Below are 26,270 nucleotides of genomic sequence, written 5' to 3'. Positions count from 1 at the left end.
TTACAGTGGCTCATATTGATCACAAGGCCCATCCTTTGGGTGCAGGCACATTACTCCACACCTTTTAACGTGGGCACCCAGATCAGTTCATCACCCATATGTGACACACACACACACACACACGCACACACACACACACACTGAAATGTGATTTTAGTCGTATGTTTTACATTTCGAGCAGCGTTAAGGTTACCGTACAAAGGGTTCACGCTTCACACACTTGTTGATATCTTTAGCAGTTCAGACATTAGAGTTTGTGTCAGAATATGAAGTCCACTATTCCACCAGACTGACGTCAGTGGGCTGTAGTTTCTCCTTACAATATGATAAATGTGTGTTGTGCTGCCAGAAGAACACACAGATATTGACAACTAATCATAGCATCCTTAGAAACAATTGTGCATGTCCAATTGTACATTATTGCTAACAATTATTTCCATTATGGATAATCATTGAGGGTATAACATGTCAGAAGAAATACTGGAAAACCATCACAATCTCCCAGAGCCTAAATTAATGTCTTTTAAATTAGTTGTTTTGTTCAAGCAACAGTCCAGATGTATTAAATCTATAAAGATATGAAACCTAGAAAAGCAGAACATCTGCAGTTGTTTGATATTGTTGCTTGAGAAATTAGTTAACCATTAATAATAATTAATAACACAGAAATTGGAGGAAACTGTGCACTAAGATGATCCTCGTCTTCAAGGTCAGCAAAACTGGACTCCAGCAGTACCGGATATATTTTACTGTCTCTGTCTAGACGCTGAGTAACCAGACTGATTTATTATTCCTATTCATCATGTCCTGTTTCAGATCCAGTCAGCCTGACAGACCTGGTGGTCATCCTGATTAACATCATGTACCAACACCCCGAACCCCTGCACAGTGACACCTCACACACAGGTGAGGCCTCACACACTCACACACTCACACGCTCACACTCACACGCTCACACGCTCACACGCTCACACGCTCACACGCTCACACACTCACACATGGATATAAAGTATGTCATAGAGTTTCGGCTTCCTCCCTGTTTGCTGGGCAGACAGTGAGTCTGTAATCGGGGACTGAAGGAACACAGTGACCCTCCCTATGAGGCGTAACCACATTCCTTAGACCCATATCTTTTATCTCTTAACCTTGTACTGCGTCATGCAGGACTGTGCTTGTCTCCTGGAAGACCTTGCTTTATTGCACTATTCATTCTCGTGAATTACACTACAGCAACGTCCCTGCGAGTCATCGATAGTGTCCCCCACCTTGACTTTGTCAGAGGAGGACCATCTCTTTTGACGGCTGCAGAGAGATTCATATCAATATGCTACCTGCAGTCTGGTAAAGATCACCTGCACCACCTGTGAGAGTATATTCTGAATAGTATTATGATGTTACACAAAGCAATGTGAAGGTAGATGCAGAAGTGAAGTATGTGTGGAGAGCGTTAGTCCTGGCTGGAGGATACTTCATTTAAAGCTCCATTAGGCTGAGTGTCCATACACCGTTTATTTTCCTGCAGAAAGGTGTTGGCAGGGCGCTGGGGAGCGCTTCATCCACATTGACGACACCAGCTGACGAGCATCCTGCAGCTTTGGTAGAACTGTCTTTACACAATTTGATTCCCAGGTTATTGACAAATGGGGTACAAGCCAGACAATGTGTTTAGTGTCAGTTCTAAAGGATAGTAATATTGCAAGATGCATCGTTTAATCCAGTTAAATATTTGTGTGTTCAGACTCCCTGACGCCCAGCTGTCTGGCCATGGAGGTGATGTGGATGCTGTGTGAGCGGAGCGACTGTGCGGCAGAGTGTCTCCACCAGACTCCTGTAATAGAGACGCTGCTGGCTCCTGTTATAGCTCTGCTCAATGGACAGCAGGTGAAACACTAAACACACACGCATACAGAATCAGTACTAGAAACCATATTGGGTGCAGATGCATACAACAAATATGATTCATAGATGCATAAATATGTAGATACATGTGTGCTTTTTATTTTCCCATTGTCAGTAGAGTTAGTAATATGATGATGTCATAACACATGACCCTATCGTCCAGTCACTTGATGTATTCTCCAACTCTAATTTTACCCCTCAGCATTAAATGCATAACATTTTCCCAATATACGTCCTAATCTCGACTCTAAATGCAAAGTGTAACGGCAGAAAGTTATCCTAACAATCACGTGGCAAACAAAAGAGCAGCTGTTAACGTCATCCTTTCAAAAGACGGTTTGAAATTGTAGAAGCATCGCTTGTGAATCGCTTTTTCTTAGTTCCATCATTTCCAAAGTTAATGATATCTAAATGTTTAATATCTGCTCATCCCTCCTGGGATTCCACTTTGTTTCTGAAGCAGCGGAGACATTTTGTGTGTTTACTGTCTGCAGGTGAAATTAAAGTCTCCAGCAGCAACACTGACTCTCATCGCTGACGTTCTGGCTCGCATCGCAAACACCGACAGAGGATTATCTCTCTTCTTATATGAGAAGAATCTAGTTGTATCCCACAGTGAGAGGTGAGATGGTGTGATTAAATTATGATTGAACACATAGTGTCTTTAATGAATAAATTACATTAGTTTCTGAATTAGCCAGAAGACGTTAATATAGAGTTACGTTTGCATATCAAATCCTCCTGGTTCTGCACAGAGCAGACTCGTTTCTCAGTCACTGCGGGTTTTATCTTTGATCTACACAAGTCTCATTATAGCAAACACAATAGTCTGTTCTGTCTGTTATTGTGGCCTTAATACGTTCACCAAGGCTGATACTACGAAGTACACACTGTTTTGACTAATGTGCTCTAGTCTGCCATTAGTTCTTTTATGTACCTCCTCTCAGAATCTGCACAAGGGACTTAAATCATCATGCCTCTTGTCTAATTTAGAGATGTTGTCTAGACAGGGAAAGCAAAAGCAAAACAAATGGGTCACTTACACAAAGGGAAAGTACTTAAACACGCTATAACTCCCCCAAACACCTCATACTACACACATGCAATCTTCTGTCAGCATATTTCTCTTGTTTCCCCTCTCCTCTGCAGGACCTGTCCTGCTCATGTCATTGTGCAGTTCACCCTCAGACTGCTGGATAAGGATCTGTCGTCTCTAAGTGAATCTGACATGTCCCATACATCATGTGGAGCCTTCATCTTCGTCTGTAGGCAGATATACAACACCTGTGAGGGTTTGCAGGTCCTCCGACCCTACGGCCTGCACAAGGCTGTAGCTGCTGCATGGAAAAAGGTACCTGCACAGAATTATTAATATAACACTGATCAAACTCTCAATGACACATTTTGAGCCTGATAAAAGAAAAAGGTTAATATTTGTAAAATGTTGTTAAAGTACAAAAACATATTTAAAACCAAACATTTAACTCGTTATAAAAACAATTTAGTGTCTTAATATCGGCGTTGCTGTATAGAATTGGTTGTTTATTACAGATAATTAGATCCCTTCTTGGGGAGCACTGCTTGACTAATCCCCTCCATAAAAACGTTGTAAAAGATGGCAGATATAGGTTCTCTCTGAATCTTTTTTTTCTCCAGAATATCTAATGGAGGGGTGTCCATGTTTAATGATCAGTTTCACTGGCTAGAATACTCCTGTCATGTTTCATTTGCTTGATGAATGCCGTGTCCTCTTGAGTCATTCACTGCAGCAAGAAAAGTGCCACCACTGCTTTCAAATGTAGAGAATTAACTAACCATTGTAATCTGCTCCATTACGCTTTTAGAATACGGCTTTTGTCATAACAATGCATCAAAATCAGAATGCCTTTAGTGATATAGTCTGTCCTGGAACAACAGAAGTGAAAACAGACCCACAGCTCCAGAGGAAACGTAGGAGAGACACGTAGTGGAACTGCTTCTAGGTAGGAGATACAGTACAGTCTCACCTCGGGTCAAAATACTCGTGTCAAAAATGTACTTATCTGACATTATGGCATCATTTTCCCACTCACTTCCTCATCACTTTACTCCAGTGGTGTTAAATATTAATGATCAGCCTGCACATACTGCACTGTCATGCGCCGGACAGCATGCACTAAAAATCCAAGTCCACATTTGTTTTTGTAGCGTTAGGTAACGTGACAACAACGTTGACCTGAGTCTACTCTCTTTAAAAACCAAAGTGGCTCTTCAAGAGTGTGGGAGGCGTCTTAATGAGAGGGAGCTTTAATTAGTTCACAGAGGAAAACAGTTGAAGGTTTGATTTATTACAAGTTTTGATCCCGATTTCCAATTTTGTCAGATGGAGCCAGAAGATTTCTAAAGTTCTTACACTTTAAAGTGAAGGAGATGGATCCAGCCTGCTAGTGCCCTCATTTAGTTTGATTTAAGATGATCAAATATTGATATTAGGAATTACAATATCAAGAGAAAACAGTGGTTTACAGAGTACAGTGGGAGTCACAGAAGATTAAACACTTTATGATTTGTTTGGTTTGGAGCTGCTTCTACGTCTCCCTCTGTTATAGCACCATGTAACACAACTCACACTCTTATACATGGAGTAATGTTCTTTGTTATTTCTAGACCAGTTCCTTGTCAGACAGGGTTTCAACCCCTGTACCGGGAGCCAGTGCAGGAACATTCACCCAGGAGCTGCACAACACGTACGGCCAGTTTTACTACTTTTATTCAAATCCCTTGAATGTAAGTAGGGAGTCACAATGCAGGTAATACAGAGACTGAACGTGGACATTTAAAGACACAGAATGATGTTTTTCGTTGTTGAAATTCCAGACTGAACTACTGTTAAAGCACAAATACTACTTCCACTTGGCTAAGAAGCTTGTTTACCATCTGTACTGCACAGCTTACTGTGTTTCACTCTGTGACTTTGGAACAGGCTCACCTGGGAGGAGACGTTGTTGGACAGCCTGCTGAACTTTGCTGCAACCCCTAAAGGTCTGCTGCTGCTCCAGCAGACAGGAGCCATCCATGAGTGTGTCTCCTACATGTTCTCTCGCTTTACTAAAAAACTACAGGTAATAACAAACGCTTGTACGAAGCTACACAACTCATGCATGTGGTTGTTTTTAACAAAAAAGTTTCAAACATTGCCTTTTTACTTCTGTTTTCATATATTGATACCCAGTTTGCTCTTAAAGAAACACATTACGGAGTTTAAGGAGAACAATCCTTCATAGACTCACAGCCGTGCTCCACACATGCACACTAACACACCTGGAAGCTTCTCAATCCAACTGCAGTTAGTCCCTGAAAGGACCCCAGTGGAGCAATTTGAGGGTTGAATGAGATGCTCGAGAGCACTTCAACTGTGGTATCATCTTACATCATATTTTGAAACCGCTGATCTAAGATGCTTCTACTAAGGAATTCCAGATGCTGCCAGAATCATTTAGTTATAAAAGCAGTGGTAGTATATTTCAAATTAAAGTCTCGGCTAGTTATACAGTATAACTTTATTGTGCCACCTTCATATGAATCCAACTAATCTTTTCTGCAGAAGTGCTGATAAGCTAGTTCGATGGAAATGTTTCTTCACCTTTATGGAAGCCCTGGAAGACTTCACTTGGCAGTGGCTCGGTTTTACATCCTTCTTGATCGCATCAATGTGCCAAAGTAATATTACGCTGTTCAAGTGATTCTTTGCCATATTGACTGAGTCACAGTTGGACAACCCTGCAGCCAGGACGCACGGTTAGACAACAATAATCACACACAGACGGTTACATCAAGCAAAGGCACCCACACTGTTCCATGGGTTTTTACATCCCCACTTTCTGATCATACAACTTCGCGATTCTAAACATTTAAGCTAGTTTAAATAAAAAAGTTATATTTGGCCATTTCATATGTCGTAGCTAAGCTATATTAATTTGTTAATCACAATACACCATACAGTATAATTTATTTTGTTAGATATATTATATATCATTAGACCCGACATAAAACACCTTTGCAATTTAGAAAAATAATAATAATAAGCTTTATTTGTATAGCACCGTTCATACAAGAATTGCAGCCCAAAGTGCTTCACAGCAAAAACATAGTACATATATATATATAAATATATATATATATATATATATATATATATTTATTTGCTATTTATTTGCTATTTTATATATATATATATATATATATATATATATATATATATATATATATATATAAAATAGCAGAATTAAAATAGTATAAATGGCAGAATTAAAATAATATAAAATAGTAGAATTAAAATAGTATAAAAGAGCAGAATTAAAATAGTATAAAAATAGCAGAATTAAAATAATATAAAATAGCAGAATTAAAATAGTAGAATTAAAATAGTATAAAATAACAGAATTAAAATAATATAAAATAGTAGAATTAAAATAATATAAAATAGCAAAATTAAAATAATATAAAATAGCAGAATTAAAATAGTATAAATAGCAAAATTTAAATAATATAAAATAGCAAAATTAAAATAATATAAAATAGCAGAATTAAAATAGTATAAATAGAAGAATTAAAATAATATAAAATAACATGGGAAGTCATGCCTAGTTTCCGTATCTGTGCCGTACTTAACGACCCTCCTGCCGGTAAACCATTCTTGTAAATGTTTTAAACTATCAGAGGCATATTTTGAAAGCATGAGATCAACAATGGCCCTGCGGCCCTTCAACTGGTTTACTTGGTCTTAAATCTATAAGTTAAAGCCAGTTTTTCTCCAATAATATAAGAATGAACGTTTTCTATGTACAGTAAAATATGCATGTATGCAGTATTTTTAGGCTTTTACATCCCATAATGTCCATCCCTGTGGTACATAATGCATCTTCAAACCCTTGTTGGCCTATGTCATCAGCACCCTAAACCATTCTGCAGATGTGCTGCTGCTGCTGCTGCTGCTCCTCCTCCTCCTCCTCAAGGCCACAGCCATATTCTTTCTGAAGGCTGTTCAGTAGCCTGGAGGCTGTTACATGCAGATACTCCCACACAGGGTTTAATTTATTAATCTCTAAACTGTACATATGCCTTGTATACATAGTATTGTCTATGACGCACGGACACACACACTCAGTCTTACTCTAATTCCCCGTGGGTTTAATTCACTGCCATTGTTAACGCACTCTTGTAATTGCTTCCCTCGTTTCGCATTTCACTATAGTTATGGAATGTAATTATATTTTGTCTATTTTTAGTTGTAGTTGTGTTGTAATTAATGAAGAGCCTTCACAATCTATTTGCAGCTTGATTTCTCCTCAGTGTGCTAAACTACATTATGTAGTGTGCATACTGTATCACAAACACATTTCTTGCTACATTAATCCTTTTATTTGTCTATCTCGTCCAAATCTCACAAAGGACCATACAAAAACAGTAATGCATTGAAATATTTTGGGGGATCATGTGGTTTGTGTAGGTGAGCCGCTGTGAGAAGTTTGGATACGGGGTGATGGTGACACAGGTGGCAGCTACTGCTCCAGGGGCGGCAGCTTTGCACAGTTCAGGTACTGAAGCACTTACCTGCACAAACAGATGTGATGATGGCTTGTATCCCAAGTTGTTGTAAGAATTAAGACAGAATGTAATTTGAATAGTTGTGTGACAAGAAATGCAAATCAGATATTGATGTGTATTTCAGAAACATATTTATAAGTAGCTGTCGCATATAACGCCAAGATCACAAATGAAGTTTTGTGCGTCAATTCAGAAAGTTCTCCATATAAATTCATAGTAAGCCCTCTGGCTTGTGTTGCAGGTTTTGTCCGTGCACTGGTAGTAGAGTTGTGGTCTGTCCTTGAGTGCGGCAGTGAAGATGTCGGGGTGGTCCGTCCCAAGCCCACGCCCATGGACCCCATAGACAGGAGCTGCCTCAAGGTATCGTGTGTGTGTGTGTGTGTGTGTGTGTGTGTGTGTGTGTGTGTGTGTGTGTGTGTGTGTGTGTGGAAAGTGCTGAATGTTCAGTGTAGGACAGACTCAAACTTTCACTTTAGTGTGTGTGTGTGTGTGTGTGTGTGTGTGTGTGTGTGTGTGTGTGTGTGTGTGTGTGTGTGTGTGTGTCTGATGCTGGCCTCTGACAGGAGCCAAGTCATCTCTCTCTCTCTCAGTGAAACTAGCCAAGTGAATACAGACGGCCAGTGGAGTGTGAACTGTTACCTGCCTCTGGTGACTTTAAAGCCTTATCAGCGGGTCAGCTGCCAGGTTTCATACATGCAGTCAGACCTTCAAGTCCATCCCAGCCAGCACCTGGTAACAGAACCCCAGGACTGTTGCAAACGGATAAATGTGCACTTAAAATGTGTGGTAGGGGAAGATGGTACAATCATTGCAGTTGTCAAAGCTTTGTTGTTGGCTTTGATGTGTTCTTCTCTGATTGCCAGTTTTCCCTGTTCTCCTTGTAATACAGTAACAGCAAAACACAAACAATAAATTGTTGCCGCAAATGATTCTAAAAGTAGACTAAATGTGGATACTGCTTTCTCTAACCCTCTGATTGTCTTTATAACTCTCTGTCTCTCCAGTCCTTCCTGTCCTTGGTCAACCTGCTCTCCTCTTCCCAATCGGTTTGGGAGCTCCTTGGCCGGCAGCCTCTAGCCAACAAGAGTGAATACACCCTGAGAGAGATGCCAACCTCCATTCCTGTGAGTGTTTTTCACACTCTGTAGTCCAGACTCCACGTGCAATGCCTCTTTCAGCCATTTGAGGGCATGTTTGCACTTTTTATTTTTCCTTCAGCCACCACCTACGCATGTGTTTAACCTAGCAAGACCTCCTATACACTGAGTCAGATGTACATTTCTCTCCTTATACGTCGTAAATACCCACCGTTTTCTGTTTTGCACCATAACTGCTGTATTTGTTTACAGCCTTTCCTTTTACTCCACAGGATGTGATTGACAGGCTGATTGCTGTGAATTCCGATTCAAAGATTCATTCCCTGTTCCACTACGAGCAGTCTCACACATTTGGCCTGAGGTGAGATTGATATTGTTTTCCATATTACTTAACAGCAGTGGGGAAGCACATGGTATCGGATTAGCACCTGGTGAACACACACACACACACACACACACACACACACACACACACACACACACACACACACACACACACACACACACACACACACACACACACACTTCACCCTCTGGCAGCATCAGATTGACATGGTTCTTTATACTTTGATTACCCAGCTTTGAAAGGCTGATGAAAGGATTCCTCTGGATAAGAGAGTGTGTGTGTGTGTGTGTGTGTGTGTGTGTGTGTGTGTGTGTGTTAGCTTAAATGTTTTGGTAGGCTTAAAGTTTATTGTACGGTTAATGTGCTACAAATGGCTAGCGTTTGTTTAAGGGAGGCGCACAGATGCATACGTGTCTCGGTTGTGTTTGCTTCGGTGGCTGCTGTGCTTCGCTTTGCTGTGTTTTTTTTTAAGGCTTTCTGAATCACAATAGCTTTGACTTGTTTGGAGCCTTGCTGAGTCACTCGCTCTCTCTGTGCCTGTCAGTCATCCCACTCCTATTAACATCCAGAATCCAAGTGAAAGGAACAAGATGCTCTATTCATTTGACACCCAGACTGATGGATTCACTGACAAACTTGCACTCGGTGCCCCCAAATGTGCTAAATGTAGCGTTTTACTCATAATAAGTCAAGGCATACCATGTTAATCTTGCTATTACTGCCTTAAACCAACAACTTCTAAGTACATCTGCTGTATTAATGGCTCAGCAAATTCTATGTTTGAAGCTTTATTGCACAGCTTGATTTTAAGTTTCATTCTTTCTTGGCCCACATGGGAAATGGTTGCAAATACGAGGGGATTGAAATGTCATTTATTTCACACTCGCTTATGTTCTTTGTCAAGATGTTGATTGATTGTGTTGAAAAATTGCTTCACCGTTGACACAAGTCACACATTATTGTATTGCTACTATATTATGAACTGTTTCTTCAAACACAGAATCATCCACAGTAAAACCATAACTGATGATCCACAGTCTGAATGTACATGGCTGCAAGGTTTGTGCTTTATTGAGCCCAGAGGAGGGTGAGCAGCTACTTCACACAAGGACATAACCCTTATTAATAACCAAGTGTCAAATAACATAATCAAAAAATGTCAAATAACCAAGTGTCAGACAGCAACAATGTTAGTTATGTGGCTAAAAGTGGTATACAAATGCAATCCCATTACCCTTTTCATTTAACCAAACAATCCATATATAATATGCAGTGACCTGACTGCTGCTCTGGTTATCAAACTTGGGTTTAAATCTTAAACCTGCAAGATTTACCCACTTCATCACCATTCAAGTTGATGTGTCAGAAACAGTCTTGTTTACACATCCAGCAGTTAAGGAGCAACATTAGCTCTTATTTAGAGTCGTGTTTCTGGCCACATAGGTCCAATTTACACTCGTCTTTTAGCTCTGGGTCTCTCCACTGTGCGATCCAACAACTCCTGAGGGAAATATGTGGCTCTTTAGCTGCTAAATGCTTCACTATGTTCACCAAATAGTTTCTAACTGCTGTTTGGTTCTGAGCAGGTAGTGAACTGTGGGGAGCTGCCTGCTGCAGCCCAACTCACGGCTACACAATGAGCTGTTCGCAAGAAAGATTCAAGGGATAATTCTCAGTAGTCATTTCATACATTATTGTAAAAATCAATATTTCTTCATCTCATTAAATATCTATGACTCAACATACAACAATGGCAGGTGCTATTTATTAACAGCCACACTCTAAAAGTTAAAGCTTATTTGCTATATTAGGACTGTGTGGGTGCTGTTTGATCAGATTTGATTGAGTCTCCTGGGAAGCGAACAAACCCACAACTGTTATCGCATGTTGATTCAAATATGGCTAACTCCTGATTGGTGCACAGAAGTCTGTGAAATCACTGTTATCTAACTGAGGCGGGCCCACTTAAGACTTGTGAGAAAAGCAGAGAGAAATCAACACAGGCAGGAATCTCTCCTGTGAACTAACCAAAAAACAGCGTGCTCATCTGTGACCCCGTCACTCACCGTAAGAGGCCGATTGAGTATGTTTTCAGGGTCTTTCACAGACGCACACAGTGCCAGGAATAAATGCTGACAGGTTGTCTCTGGTGCAACAGGAGGTTAGGACTGTGTTATTCAGTCTGATGGCAGCCGGCCGGGCGAGTAAAACATGCAGCAGTTTCGCACACATAAAGCTAAAGCATGACAGGAAGTAGAGCTAGCCGTGGCCACGCATTAGATTTTTGAGACATCCTAACGCATGCATCTGTTGGACTATGACCCCGCTCATATGTGAAGTGCTCTGGTGCGACTCCACATACCATCATCGAGATGTTCTGTGATGTAAAGCTGTATTCAATCACATTCTGGGTTAGACTGTTACATTTAGTGGAGGACAGCGCCCCCTGCAGCTTAAAGTCAGTGAAGCTGCAGTCAACGTCAGGATTCATTAATAATATACAAAACTTGTTTGGTATGTTTTACACTTAATGCCCTAAAACATTTATTTTCCAAGGCTTTCTTACATTGCTCAGATGTTTCATCACCGTGTTTAATTATAAAGTGACTGGTTTCGCTACCTTCACTTATTTTTCTGGGGATAATTTCCTTCCTGAAATTCAAGGTTTGTTAGAACCAAAAAGTTAAAAAGCTCATTAGCATGGCTCCACGATGACATAGAAAACATGACCTTTGACCCCACACTGGTCTATCTCGGGGTCAGACAACCACACACGTTGTGCATTGGTCTTGTTTTTCATAACGTAGCTGCGACGAAGCAGTGAGCCTCACATTTCCAGGCGAAATCTCTCCCCTTCCTCGGGGATATTATTAGCCTACAGCTGCATCAGGAGCACCTGCTTGTGTTTAATTCAAATAGCTCTTTCGCCATTGTGTGTGCCATTATTTTTCAGTTTGTTTATTTTACACTGGGTCATTTATATTTAACAGAATTATAGGTAGCATTAAATATGTATAAAGTTTGAAAAGTTGGATAGAAAAAAGAACTCCTGTCTGATTTAGGGGATTCTTTGCATTTATACCACTAACATATTTATTATTTTCTTCTAAGCTCAGTATTAATAGCAAAAAATGCTGTTATTCTCAGCAGCACCTTTTTATCTTGTATTTATATGAGGCTTAAAACTTGAATATAAATCTCGCTGTGGACTAATTTTCATGTTGGCGCCCTGTAAACCCTTTAGATGAGATGCAGAGACTCGGCTTCACCTGAGGTCAAACGCAGTCAGCGACACACGCTGCAAGCTTGTTGATTATATGACCACAGTAGATGGGGGGGGGGTGAGGGGGCTCTGCCTCAATCATTAGCACAGGTCTCAATCCATAAAGATCAATTCCTTGTGAGAAATATGCTCATTGATGTATTTAAAATGATGGAGGCTTCTCCATTTAGAGGCTGCATATTTTGTACTGAAGGTGATTTGTATTCTGCGAGGAGTATGTGGCTGTTGAAAGGACATTTTGTATTCTATCTGGTAGTCTCTCTATACTTTTCAGCTTTCACACTCACCTTCAACACCATCGGTTTCTACTGAAGACGTACGTCTTTTAAAAATGGGTCGCACATTTAGTCATTTCCTTACACAGCTGGGATCTGTAGTTTTTAGCAAACATTACTCAAACAGGACTAAAAGGTGCATTTGTTGGGAACTATTTTCAGCTGCCGATTTATACACATTTAAATCTTTGTCTCCACCCTCTGGCAATGAGAGTAATTAACATATGGGAGAGACCATAGCAACAGAGCAGCAGCATGTAGAGTGGATGCTCCAGATTAAAAAAGAAACTTCGCCCTCAGAGGAAGGAGGAGAGTCACAAACTGTGCACGGGAAGGCTTGAAGAGAGCACTTCTGGTGGCAGGGGAGATGCGGCTAGCTCATCAGTAGGCATGCGCCAGTGTGGGAAAGTTGTCACAGACCCCAAACTGCGAAATACAGAGCGCTTCCCCTGACAGTGCCTCATCAGTGTTGTGTGAACTCGCACGGCTTGATGGTACCGCGCTCCAACTCTAATGCACAGTGAGCATCTATGTCAACATGTCGGTGTATCTGGAATTGACTTGAATTGAACTAGTATCCATGTCCACTGTAATGGTTGAGTATGTCAGTAGGTTTAACAGTGTAGCTCATTGGTTGTGTGCTTTTAATAGTTTTCGGGCGAAACACATATCAGGCTTCACAGACAATACTTGTCAGCAGGATCAATCCATTGTTTTTTTGAATGGGATTTGTTGACGATAACAAAACGTAGTATTAGCTAACTCTAACGCTTGAAGCAGCCATCAGAACGAAACCTCAGGAGCTGGTTTGAACTGTTGCAAACGTTCACGAAATTGGACCGATTCTGCAATTGGCTCTTGTAAGAGTTCACCTGGCAGCAGATTGAAACCAGCCTGCGACTACACTCCAGCAGTACGTCATAACTTCTTTATAAGCTATAAGACTTTTTCTAACGTATTCATCGCAGGTTTAATCACCAGCACCACCGTCAGACACACATGCACTGAGCACTGCTCAAGTGCAGCCCCTCTTGAAAAGAAAGTCGCCACAATTTCCACCCCTCTTGATCTTCACAAGCTAATGAGCTAAAATCTCTCAGCTTTTCTCCTTGTTGCTAAAAGCCTCTTTGTTGTCATGGCAACCAGCGCTTTTTGCCATGTTTTCCCCCGGTCTGAATTTTGGGAGCCTTTTTTTATTTTTAAATGTTCTCTCTCTCTGCTATTGATGTCTCTGAACACGTCAAGTGTGTGTGTGTGTGTGTGTGTGTGTGTGTGTGTGTGTGTGTGTGTGTGTGTGTGTGTGTGTGTGCGTCTGCGTGTGTGTGTGTGAGTGCAGAGCTTCACACATTTTAATCTGCTTTGATTTAGACTTTTTATTTTAAATGTCCAATGAGCACGACAGACATGAACATGTTCATACTCCCTCTACAATATGCTAGGAATGAGAAAGGGAAGCACACGCATAACAAATCTTGTTAACATCAGACATGACAGACAATACACCCTCCATGTGAAAGAGAAATAGGAGTTGGAATTAAATATCATTATTGAGGACAGCGGTGCTTGGGAGGATATAGCCACAAAGGTATGGGAAGAAGTTGATTGGAAGAAGGAAATTATATTTTTCAGGATAGTTTTAATGTTTGGTTCAGTATCAGCTTTATGTTGGATGAAATGTGGGATGATTGGAGATCACTCGCATATCTTCTGGGACTGTCCAGTACTGCAGGGAGTAGATAAAAAAAAAATGAAAATTGCTTTTCTAATGTATCCCTTTGTTGATTTATAAGACCAAAGACACATACGATGCAAAGTTCTACTGATTGCTAGGAAAATGCTAACTATAATTTGGAGGAAAGCACTTTCACCGGCGCAAACTCAATGGATTTAGAGACTACAAGTCTGCACAATGAGACAGCAAAACAAAGATGGCCTCCAGCTATGTTGACCCTGTGTCACGCAGTGCAAAATGTGAGGACCCAAAAGCGGAATGCAGGACGAGGGTTTAAACAAAAAGCGAGCTTTATTAAAACAAAGCCAAATCTAAAGTACAAAAAATACAAAGTAACAAATAAACCGAACACACAAACCAAGCCAGGGGTAGACACGAGAGAGAACACCACGTGTGAATGGACACAGGAGGAACACATTAACAATCAGAGGGGGAGGGTAAACACGCAGACAGGAAGTACAACTAGACATGTAACAAGGAGGAGTGAACAGTTCAAAATAAAACAGGACACCAAAGTACAAGCAGACCGTGACACCCTGACTGTCTGAATGCTAGAATGTGGACACGTGTACTTGGAAAATTAAAAAAGGGAAAGCAAAGCCCTCTGTCAAGGACAAGTTCACGGTGTTCCATCTAAATAAAGTAAATGCTCTAACGTGAATCAAAAAGCTGTCAGACTTTATAGTAGCTGGGTTAGTAGAGGAGGAAGATTATGTTTGTATTGCAGGAAGGTCCAGAAGTTGTCAGGTCAAGATGATACCCTGACATGCGAGAACCGATAAAAGGTACAAATACGGCCTAGATGGGAACATTAGTAAGAGAGCTGAGACAACATCTTCATGTTAGGTCAAAGAGTTCCTCTATCCTCACTGTCCTCAGGCGAAGTAAACTAGATTAGAATAGATTAGGAATAAAGAACAGAAATATTTCAGACTTGTATTGTGTGGTGATAAACGAGACAGATGTGAAAGCACGTTAAAATTGTAAACAACGTGGAAGAGATACTTGTTTTGTTTCAGGAGGACATTTTTGAACAACTGAGATTCCCCTCAGTGTAGTAAAGTTTCACGGTGTTGTTGGGGGGTGCGTGCCGTCTTGAGGCCCGAATGAAGCTTCTAATTAATTTTTGCAAATGCACAGCCTGTGGGCTTCCAGTCTGCCACCTGAATATGTGCAGATCATTAATTAAAGCAATTGTTTCCGTCCATAAAGAGTGGTGTCGTTACCAAGTTTATCTCTTTTGTATCCATTTAGCAGAACTTGCAAACTTACTTTTCCAAGTATTTGTCATTTACACAGACCTATGGGAAAGTGTTCCCTCTTATGGCCACACTTCCTTTGCATTACTGCACCTTCTAATGAGTTTGTGATTGATTTCAGCAGGCCATGTCGACTGTCAATGATATAAGCCTCTCAAATAGTACGCCCGTTAAGGTGACCATTTGCATCTTTCCTCAGGCATGACTAATCAATCAGCAGCATGATCTTCAGTCAAACTGGCAGGCAGATTGCTCTGGCTTTTGATTGGTTTATCCATAAATCCTCTGATGCATGTGGGCACATCATCAAGTGAATAATCATCTGTCATTAGAAGGTGTTTCAACATAAGATAAGTGAGTTGTAGACCAAGTCAGCATGAATGTCAAGAACTCCCAGTTGAGATGGATTATAGTGTTCAGCTGAAATGATTTAGTGTTTGTTGACTGACTTTTTTGATAACTGTTTGTCATTTATTAAGCAAAAAATGCCAAATATTCTGTGGTTCCAGCGTCTGTTGTGATAGTTTATGTCACGGCACAGGTTGAACTGGTAAAGGGTTTTGTTGTTAGGTCTATGAAATGTAATTAATGCCAGACCTTATGAACCCAGTGAGCTCACTCGACTGTGTGTTGGAGTTTCATTTAAGTTTAATAGATGCATACCACACTTACACCAACACAGGGATGAGGGTCATCACCTCTGTCTCACCAAAGACTGTGAATATTTACTGGTTTTCTGAATCCTAGTATGTCAATAAACTGAATATCTTTGTTTTTTGGACCGGACAAAACAAGATATTTGATTGATTTGACATTTATAGATCAAACATTCAGCAGATTATTTGATAATAAACATTTTAAAGCCTCTGATTGGATTCAGTCTTCACCCCACTTGGTAAGAGAAGCCCAACAAAGAGACAAACTGGAAGCCGGCCTGGTTTTCCATTTCTTAGTTTCAAACAGGGAAGAAGGTCAGAAGGTCCGTCAGACTCTCAGCCTCTTACTGTGCTGCTGTCAGAATGACTGACTAGAGCTGTCAATCAAACAGGAGTCCAAGAAACTGCCCAGTACATCAGGAAGTAAAGCAGCTGCTAAAAGAGAGAGAGATGTGTTTCACAGCATGCAACATGCAGAGCTTAACAATACCTCTAAGTAGGTACAAGAGCACACACTCGATTAGAAATTGAAATGACTTTTAAATGTGTAATAATAACCCTGACATTTCTGTTCATTTCGTTGTTTTTTAAGCCTTATTTTCAAACATTGTGTGAAACTAATAGCAGTACATGCATGCATAAAAGGGGTAATGTAAATAGATTTTTGCTCATTTAAAGGCTAATGACCCTAAGCATCACTCTTTCTGCTGAAAAAACCCAAGAGATGGTCTGAAACGGTTATTGATTTTAGATCAAACCGAAGCAGTCGGATCATCTTAAACGTGCTCCGTTGCTCTTCCTGTATTAGATCTGACCTCTTTCAGTCTGTTAGCTGACTAATGGCTTGTTTCGGTTATGCTCTAGCTGCATACTTAATGCACAGACATGAGAGTGGCATCGATCTTCTTCTTCGATCTACTTCTCTGCAAGAAGGCGAAAAAGGCATTTTCCAAAATGTGAAAATATTCATTTGAACCTCTTTCGTAGATTTAAACATTTACAAACCGTCTCATTCATATTCACCCTGCTGGCCTTATCACAAATGGAATATCGGTTTAAATGAGAACGGCAAAAGTCGTTATTCCCTGTTTCTTGTTTTAAATGTAATGCGTTAATATAGTATCCAGTATCCTCGTCAGCGCTGGGATTTAGATTTATTTAGTTTTACTGCGGTTTACCCTGCACTAGCTGCACCCAGGAGAGAAGCTGCAGATCTATAATGAAAATACCGATTTTAAATAGACACCTGGTATTTAAAAGACAAGTTTTTCCAAATGAATTGAAGGGCTAGAGCGCACAGCAGCCAGGCAATATGAGAATTACAAGGATTGTTTTGATTACTGCTGCACACTGCCGGTGACACATACATGGTACCTTTCTGATAGGCACTTAAATACAGTCTAAATTGAGATTAGCTCTGGTGCCAATGGGAGGAGGTGGTGGGAAAGTGAAATGTGGGTCTTGGGAAATTGGTTACCACACTTTGTTCCCTTGAGATTGTTATAATAATTCCACCAAGAATTGTTAATAAAACTGTGAACAGGAGTAACACTGAAGTTAAAAAGTTATTAATGCTTAATCAAGCAATGCTATGAAGCTTTTTCTCTCTCTACAGGTACTGCATCATATTAGCACACAGAGCTAAACACACTGTAGTGTCCCAACAGGCTGCTGGAGCTGAACAGCCTGCTTGAGCCTGGTGTCATTACCACTACTAAAATTGAACCGTGACTCCTTTCCCTTGGGGTTCCTACTTAACAAAGCTTACAATTTGCTACGGCGAGCTGGAGAAAAATTGTGTGTGCAGACATACAATGCCAGGGGAAATAGACAAGCATAGTCCAAGTGTGGCCACATGGCTCTACTCTGCTGTACAGTATGTACGACATCGCCATTTGAACTGCCCAGTGCTGCAGTTGGGCTACAGTATCACAACATGCCGGTCCCCTCTATGTTCTTGATGTCTTTGTTTGTGTGTTGCTGCAGACTGCTCAGTGTGCTGTGCTGTAACCTGGACTCCTTTCTGCTGCTGGAGAGCCAGTACAACATCTGCTCCATGCTGCTGCAGAGTCAGAGGGAGAACGTAGCTGACACCAATGAGGGGTCTGTACCAACAAACCAATAGTTAAAGATGTATGATTATGTAAATCTTTCATAATGAACTAATTATATTTGCATCATTATTGGTTATTAGCCTTGATAACTATAACACAAAAAAGCCATTTATCCCACATGAGATTACATTCACACATGAATTATTAATCCTATGATGCTTCTTCATTATTGTCTTTTTCATAGTCCTTGACATCTCTACCAAGTGTGTGATGGGAACAGTATCACTTAGCTGGAGATTATCATAATGAATGAAACTGAAGTCACAGAGTATTGAGAAACTAACTGATGTCTTATTGCTTTTGGTCTTTTCATTAGCTGACAGTAAGAAACGTATAGAGTAATGATTATAATGTAATGTAATCTCATTTGAAAACACAGAAAGGCTGTCTTCTGTCTTCTCACTTAAAGAAATTAGATGAAACGATTAGTCTCATATCTGAGCATTAACTATGGCGCCTGAGCCGGTTATCTTAGCCTTGAGCCGGTTAGCTTAGCCTAGCTTAGCATAAAGACTGAAAGCAAAGGGAAACGGCTAGCGTAGCTTACCTATTATTAACATATATGTAATAGGTCTCTGTGACAGGCGTGAGGTGGTACCTTTATGTTTGAACTTTGGACAGAGCCAGGCTCGCCGTTTCCTCCTACCTCCAGTCTTTATGCTAAGCTAGGCTAACCACCTCGTCATATCAGCTTTGTTCTCATCACACAGAAATGAGCTTGGTATTGATCTTCTCATCAAACTCTCGGAAAGAAAACAAATAAGCGTATTTATGAAAACTATTCCCTGAACTTGCTTCCTGCACTTGAACTTTGCTCTTATAGTTTTTCTAGAAAGTTCAGTTGAACTGAAGGAATTTTCTTCAGACATTAAGACATTTCAATAGTTTTCTACATTGAACACACTCAAGTTGCACATTGTCTCTCTCTCTCTCTCGCTTCAGAGCGAGAGCGAGGAGGCGAGCGCCTGCGAGAGAGGAAGAAAGGGCTTTCGCGCTCAGACAGGAGTTAAGAGCTTTCAGCAAGTTAGAGTGAGCATGAGACGAGAGGAGAGCAGGAGGCAGCGAGAAGAGAGAGCGGAGGAGACGAGAGAGAAGAGCAGCAGAGAAGAAGCGAGAGAGAGAGAGCAGGGAGAGAGAGAAGAGAGAAGAGAGCGAGCGAGAGAGGAGCGAGCAAAGCGACGAGAGAGAGAGAGAAGAGAGGAGAGAGAGAAGAGCAGGAGAGAGGAGCACAGAGCAGAAGAACTCTCCCTCTCTATCTCATCCCTCTCTCTCTCTCCCTCTCTCACCCCTCTCTCTCTCTCTCGCTCTCTCTCTCGCTCTCTCTCCCTATCTCTCTCTCTCTCATCCCCCCCAAAAAACAACAAAAAAAAAACAAACAACACAAAAAAAAAAAAAAACAACCAAAAAAAAAAACCCAAAAACAACACCCACCCCACCCACACAAGACCCCCAGCCCAACATACCAGCCCAAACTACCAACCCCCCACCAACCCCATAGAAACACAACTAACAAATAAAATCACAAACAAACCACCAAACCAAATCACACAAAAAAACAAACACATAAACACCAAACAACCATCATACAAAAACTCATACCAACATCAACCCAAACCTCATCCCGCGCCCCTCTGCACTTGTGTGGTTGTGAGGTACGCCCCCCCCTGACCCTACAAACTACCAATTATCACAAAACCCCACCACCCACCCTGGCATCCCACCCAAACACACCAACAAAACACAAAACAAAAAAAAACACAAATCCCTCCTCTCTCTCCTCCCTCTCTCTCATCCCCCCCCTCCCGCTCCGCTCTCTCCTCTCCTCTCTCTCTCTCTCTCTTTCTCTCTGTCTCTATGTCTCTGTCTCTCTGTCTCATCCCTCTCTCTCCCTCTCTCTCTCGCTCTCGCTCTCTCTCCCTATCTCTCTCTCTCTCATCCCTCTCTCTCTCTCCTCTCTCCCTCTCGCGTCTCTCTCTCTCTCTCTCTCATCCCTCTCTCTCTCTCCCTCTCTCTCTCTCTCTCTCTCTCCCTCTCTCACCCCTCTCTCTCTCTCGCTCTCTCTCTCGCTCTCTCTCTCGCTCTCTCTCCCTATCTCTCTCTCTCTTCTCATCCCCTCTCTCTCTCTCCCTCTCTCTCTATCTCTCTCATCCCTCTCTCTACTCTCCAATCTCTCTCTTCTCTCTCTCTCTCTCTCTCTCTCTCTCTTTCTCTCTGTCTCTGTCTCTCTGTCTCTCTCTCTCTCCCTCTCTCTCTCTCGTTCAGTAAATGCTTTCTGCTCCTCCGTGCATCATCCTGATGTGACGGAGCACTTTCAAATTTAATCATCGCTCAGGATGAGGAATTGTTTGTTTGTTTGCCTTGTCACAAAAAAATTGAAATAAGTGAAAAGCCCATTTCTGAAAGTGAGTGTTCACTCTCTCTTGGTAATGGCTGGCAGAGCTGTGGCTATTGGTTCTAAACAGAAATAGCCCTAAAATGCCAACTCACTGGCTCAATCTTTGGAGAGTGATGACTTGTTAATTTATTCTCCCCTCTCCCTTTCGTGACCTCTCTTCCCCTCATGCTTCCATTATCTTCGCAGACATCATCATCTCCTCTATCTCCTTTATCTCGTTTCACTCCTGTTCAATGCTTTTTAAACTTTACTTCTGATTTTTGATGCCATTTGTCGTCATTCATTTCCCCTAATGCTCTTTATATCTTTTCATGCTCTAACCTTTTTAATATCAGCGACACCCAAATTTACCAAAACCACTTCGTAAGGGCAATCTCACTAATATTTGACCCCTGCTGTTCGAGTGATTTTATTCACAAAGACATTTATTACCAAATTCAAATCCAAATTGCTTCAGCTATAAGAACTATCCAGCAAGGCTGACACCCTGCGACCCCAAAGAACCTTTTATAATTGGAATATTCTCTGATCTTATCCTATATTCTAACATTGAAACCCTTCTCCACTTATTTTCTTACTTGTCTTGCAGCAATGATAGTCAATCAGAGGCTTCACACTCTGCAGTCTTTCAGAAGACCTTTCAAAGACAGTTATCTGAGCTCTAATAAATTGGGGACGTTTTGAAGTGTATATAATTAGCACCAGACATATACCAAGAAAATGAGATTTACATGTTTTGTATTCTACATACAACATTTTCTTTAACCTTTTGCTTTTTCTTTAATGTCTTTTACATTTGGTTATCTTGCAGATGTGCTGTAGCACACAGGTCTCATGAACGTACATCACATTAGAGGCACAACGTCGTGCACTTCCATCTCTGTCTAATTCCCTTCCTTCCCGTTAAACCTTCTCAGGGAGTTCATCATAGACAACGTGTCAGTGGAGAGGAATCACGTGCTGGTTCGTGTCAGTGCGGTGGGAGGTCCGTCTGAGAGGAAGCTTCCTCCTCGAGCACTGCAAGAGGTCAGCTGTCATTAACACACACTCAGTCACTTCTTTGCTCCTGCTAATTGTATTTTTATCAACAGGGCTTCAGTGGTTGTTTGCAGCCTGCCGCTTCATTTACTCAGCAAGTTTTGAGACGGATATAAATGACGTAGGTGTTTCACGCTGTACACAAAGCAGGAAACTCATTTACGCTGAGGTCGAGGAAAGAGTAAGAGGAGATTTCAAAAGGGGAGAGTGTAAATTAGATCGTGAGTGTTTCCTTTGTGTTTCACAGGTCTGTTTTATCCATCTCTCCTGTCACCTGTAGGGAGTACAGGGACCAGGGAGCTGTTTAATAAATACTGAGTTTGTGTGAGGTTTACAAAACAAATGGAAAGAATGTTTAGCGTCTACAACGAAACTCAATGAATGCCACAAATGCTGCTATGAAACGTCAAACATGTTAAGACTTTTACTATATAGTTATTCAAATAATAATAATAAAACTGTCTGATGGGACTTGGCTACGCAACTACATCAAAAGGAGTTTACTTCCTATGATTTCTTATTGTACATGTTGGTTTAAATATCTTTAACTGTGGCTGTATTCACTATTGTCCACCTGAATGACATAGTGTATGGAAAAACAGCATTTGCAGCGTGTGATTCTTTGAGTATTTATTTTTGTAAATACTCTTTTCTTAGGGGGAAATAGAGGCACCTCACATCATGTTGCTTGCAGAATGATTACCTACAGCAGAGTCCCAACGCTGTATAAGAAAGGAGCCTGAGCCTAACATACAGGCTCGATGCATCTTTTAGTGTTGTGAGAGCAGCACATCACCTGAGAGGCAAATACCAACCAGGATTATCATAAGTGGAGAGCACAGACAATCGGATAAACAGGTCTGCTTTCTAAACCCCATTAACATTCAGAGCACATTATTTGGGCGAGTCGCATGCTGAGATATGACTTAAAAGTTATGGTTCTTCAAAAAAGAGATTATTAAGGATTAAAAACCTGATGGAAAACAAATATATAAATACATTATTTGATAAACTGCTACCAACTTGGCGCTAAACAATTGCTCAGTAATTAATTAATCTGTTTATTGGCACTACACTGTCCATAGTTTAAAAATGTTTTCCAATTCTAAACAAATTCAACATAATGACACATCAATAACCCAACAAACCTATAAACAGCCATCGCAATTATCTGGTCAGAGCAGAAATGAACAAGAGACAATAATGCAAATATGATCCATTTTGAAGGTTGTTTGTAATATCTGCATCAGGGTATAATGAAGCGGCCAAATGGTCGACTGAATGTATTCATCTGCTCATTCCAGGGTGACGATCCTTACCCCTGGCCCATGTTCTCAAGCTCCCCTCTACCTCGCTGCTACACTTTGGAGCCGCCTACGATCCAGCAGGACTCGCAGGGTAAGGGGAACGTGGAAGAAGTTGCTCTAACTGGTGCATAGTTGTGTTTTCTCATCTATAGTTTCTTCCCATCTTACAGATTCTGAGATCAGTACATTTCTGGCATCTTCTAAAGACTTGAAGAACGAGGAGAGCTGGATGGAGATGTGCCGGAGACAGTACTGCAAAGTCATGACCTCCAAACCCAACATCTTCACTGGAAAGGGTAAGCTACTGCTTCACTGGGATTTTCTACCTTCTAGTAGCATAATGATTACAAAGCGTATATATTGATCATTTATCTTTTCCAATAGGGTTGATTGTAAAGGTCTTGGTGGTGATGTAAGGTATGGGAAGAACAATTTACCTTATTACTAAAAAAAGTAAATAACTAAAGACTTAAATGAACTGAAATTAATGCTTCTAGTAGCAAAGAAGAGATAACCAAAGGGTCATGAAGGGTGCAGTCTCTGTTTCTTGATTGTCCCTCAAGCTATTCTAGGTTTTTTTGTCTTTAAAAATGGCGGCTAATTAACGTTAACAGTGACAGTTTGTAGTGTGGAGGCTACTTTCACTGATCATGGCGATCATGTGTCTGAAACCACCTCCTGAGGTGATTTGGACAATAAGATTTCAATCTGTTTCAAATACTGGATACATGTGGACTTCTTTGAGATTGGATAGCCATCAGATCCACCCAACACGGGTAACAAAGTAAAAACTGTGTCTTTGGACTGACGGTAACATGAGTTCATCTTAATAACCAATCAGCTGTGAGACTTCAGTGTAAAATCACAGCACCACGGCTAAAGTGTGCTATCATGGGCGAGAGAAATAACATATGGGTCCCACTACTGTACGTCCAAATGTCATAGTTTAGATTTTATGTCCATAGTGCAGATACAAATGAGCCAGCTATGTGTGCAATCACAATATGTCACCTTCACCTTTTACAAGATCATTGTAGCTCCCTATAGAGTAACATGTCTCAAGGAATAATAAAGAATAACTCCATATGACACCGTCAAACTAAACCGCATGGATTCTGTATTTGACTACATTATCTGTTGATGTCTTCCATTATGCTGCAGGTGCACCACACACACACACACACACCTCCTCCCATAGATCTGATGTCCATGAAACTTTTAAGAACTCCTTATCACTGCCATTGACAGCCACTATGAGATGCCACTGATCCCTACTCTCGTCACGTAGGAGTAAATAGCTGTGATCCCACGAGGACAAAAATACATTCAAAACCAAGGGCTGACAATCTTTTCATTAACGCACGCACTGTACAGTGATTGCTTCCTTTCATCAGCACACTGTTGAACTTGGCCCGTGAAAGCATCCACTCTCGGCTCTGTAGCGCTCATTTAGGGCTTTTCACTGGAAGACTATGATCAAGATTTATTATCTTTTAAGCTTCCCTCGGCTGCAGAAGTGCTATTTTATTTGGCATACCATTAACCGTGAAAGAACCTGCCATTCAACTTTTTAAGAAACATTCAATGAAGGAAATTGTAGCATTTATAGGCTGACTGCTAAATTAACCTACTTCCTCTGTAATTTAGTGAACATTTACTCATGCCTACCGCCGCGCATTAAGACGCTGTGATTACCGCTTGTCTTTGACAGGCTTCCACACAGCTGTAAGGCGAAACTGATTAAGTATACAATCTCTTCATCAAAACGCTCATGATTAGAACTGTTTGCATGTTCAATAACTCCCTATCTTGTCAGCGTATTGATTGCTTAATTGGTCTCTCAACAGCATGTTAATGAGATGCATTCACTTGTGCTCAGAGTCACTGGGTTGCATTGTAATGATTGTGTTTTCTCATCTGGCTGCACTGCTGTGTATACAAAAGCATCCATTGCTGTTTGACTTCCTAAGAAGTTGAACACTTTATACAAGAGTTTTTATGTTAACTTTTAAATAATGGAGTAGAAACGTATGCTATATTTGTTAAGTGTTAAAGGTTAAAGGTTGACTGGAGGTGAGCCAAAGGGAAACGCTGAGTAGGAAGTGGCTGTCAAAGGTCATTGACTCGCAGTTACACAATAGATGAAGTGAATTCAATGCAGTACCAGAAGTGGTATTGTTACTTTTACATATTAGCATTCTTTAGTACCGTTTCCTGCAAGGGCAACATAATGAGTACATGGATATTTATAATATAACTGCAAACTACAACCTCCAAATCTATTTAAAACCGTTTTAAAAAATCTGAACATTATATACTTCATGATTTATTACAGGGCTTTTTGTGTTAGATTGCATGAAAATAAAGCCATTGTGTAGAAAACATCAAACATTTTAAATGCCACTCAATTCACATACAGTATGTATTAACAGTAAGAACATAAAGTGCACTTGCAACCGTGTGGCACTTGTGTTAAGTGGGGCTTTTAATGGCTTCTCCTTGACCTACTGTGGCTACTTTGACAAATGATTAAATATAAAAGTACAATTGTTCAGTGTATATATGACCATGTTTGGCATAAGATTCAGGAGGATAGTGAACAATTGCAGCTAAACTAAAGCAAACGCAACCATAAGTTACGTCAGTGATGCTTATAAGTAAAGAAATAATCAGATTTACGCTTTTTCTGTGTGAATTTCCTGCCATTGACTGCTCTTAAATTCCTTCAAATGCTCATTCAAGCAAACAATAAAGGTACGATCAGTTCAGTGTCACTGTTTTTGTATTATCTTTATTACTTTTACAAAACAAACCAGGTTTTCCTTTTCATTACCACAGTTAGTTGTTCGGAGACTGTGGTTTTCTTTGCCCAACAGTGATACGACACTAAAAGCAATGCTGTCAGGGTTTACTCAGGGGGAGTCGGGGGCAGTGAAGCCGTAAATAGAAACGAGCGGATGCACATTTGCAAAGTGTAGTTATGGTGTTATTGTAAACGTGTTTTTGCAGCGGCACCATGATCTTCTGTCCAGACACTTATCCGTCATAGATGTAATGCTGCTTCATCTGAACTCTCTGACTAGAGACCTTATTTTTATTCCCCTGACTTAGTTATTGCTACATTAAACTCACATGGTTCACAGGAAACGTGTCTCTCCAGATCACTTACACTTTCACTGGGCTGCTTAATACTTTATATAACAGGCTGCCATTCACATTCTATAAATAGTGGAAGTAAAGGAGCTGATGCATTTGAATTTGTAAATGGGCTTTCCTTTGAACT

General features: G+C 40.7%; 1 protein-coding gene across 1 annotated transcript in view; it reads left to right on the top strand.

The window, feature by feature from the left end:
• tbc1d32 (TBC1 domain family, member 32) overlaps positions 1-26,270 on the top strand; it is a 59,085-nt gene that overhangs the window by 7,498 nt on the left and 25,317 nt on the right. Inside the window, 14 exon segments of the mRNA XM_029462859.1 lie at positions 817-906; positions 1,739-1,881; positions 2,394-2,521; positions 3,049-3,250; positions 4,546-4,625; positions 4,862-5,000; positions 7,388-7,475; positions 7,727-7,845; positions 8,490-8,609; positions 8,855-8,943; positions 18,120-18,236; positions 21,560-21,668; positions 22,985-23,078; positions 23,158-23,283. Coding sequence (XP_029318719.1) covers positions 817-906; positions 1,739-1,881; positions 2,394-2,521; positions 3,049-3,250; positions 4,546-4,625; positions 4,862-5,000; positions 7,388-7,475; positions 7,727-7,845; positions 8,490-8,609; positions 8,855-8,943; positions 18,120-18,236; positions 21,560-21,668; positions 22,985-23,078; positions 23,158-23,283 — 1,644 coding nt within the window.

The sequence above is a fragment of the Cottoperca gobio genome, chromosome 24 (assembly GCF_900634415.1).
Source record: "Cottoperca gobio chromosome 24, fCotGob3.1, whole genome shotgun sequence".
NCBI lineage: Eukaryota > Metazoa > Chordata > Actinopteri > Perciformes > Bovichtidae > Cottoperca > Cottoperca gobio.
This window is presented reverse-complemented; position numbering and strand designations above follow the sequence as displayed.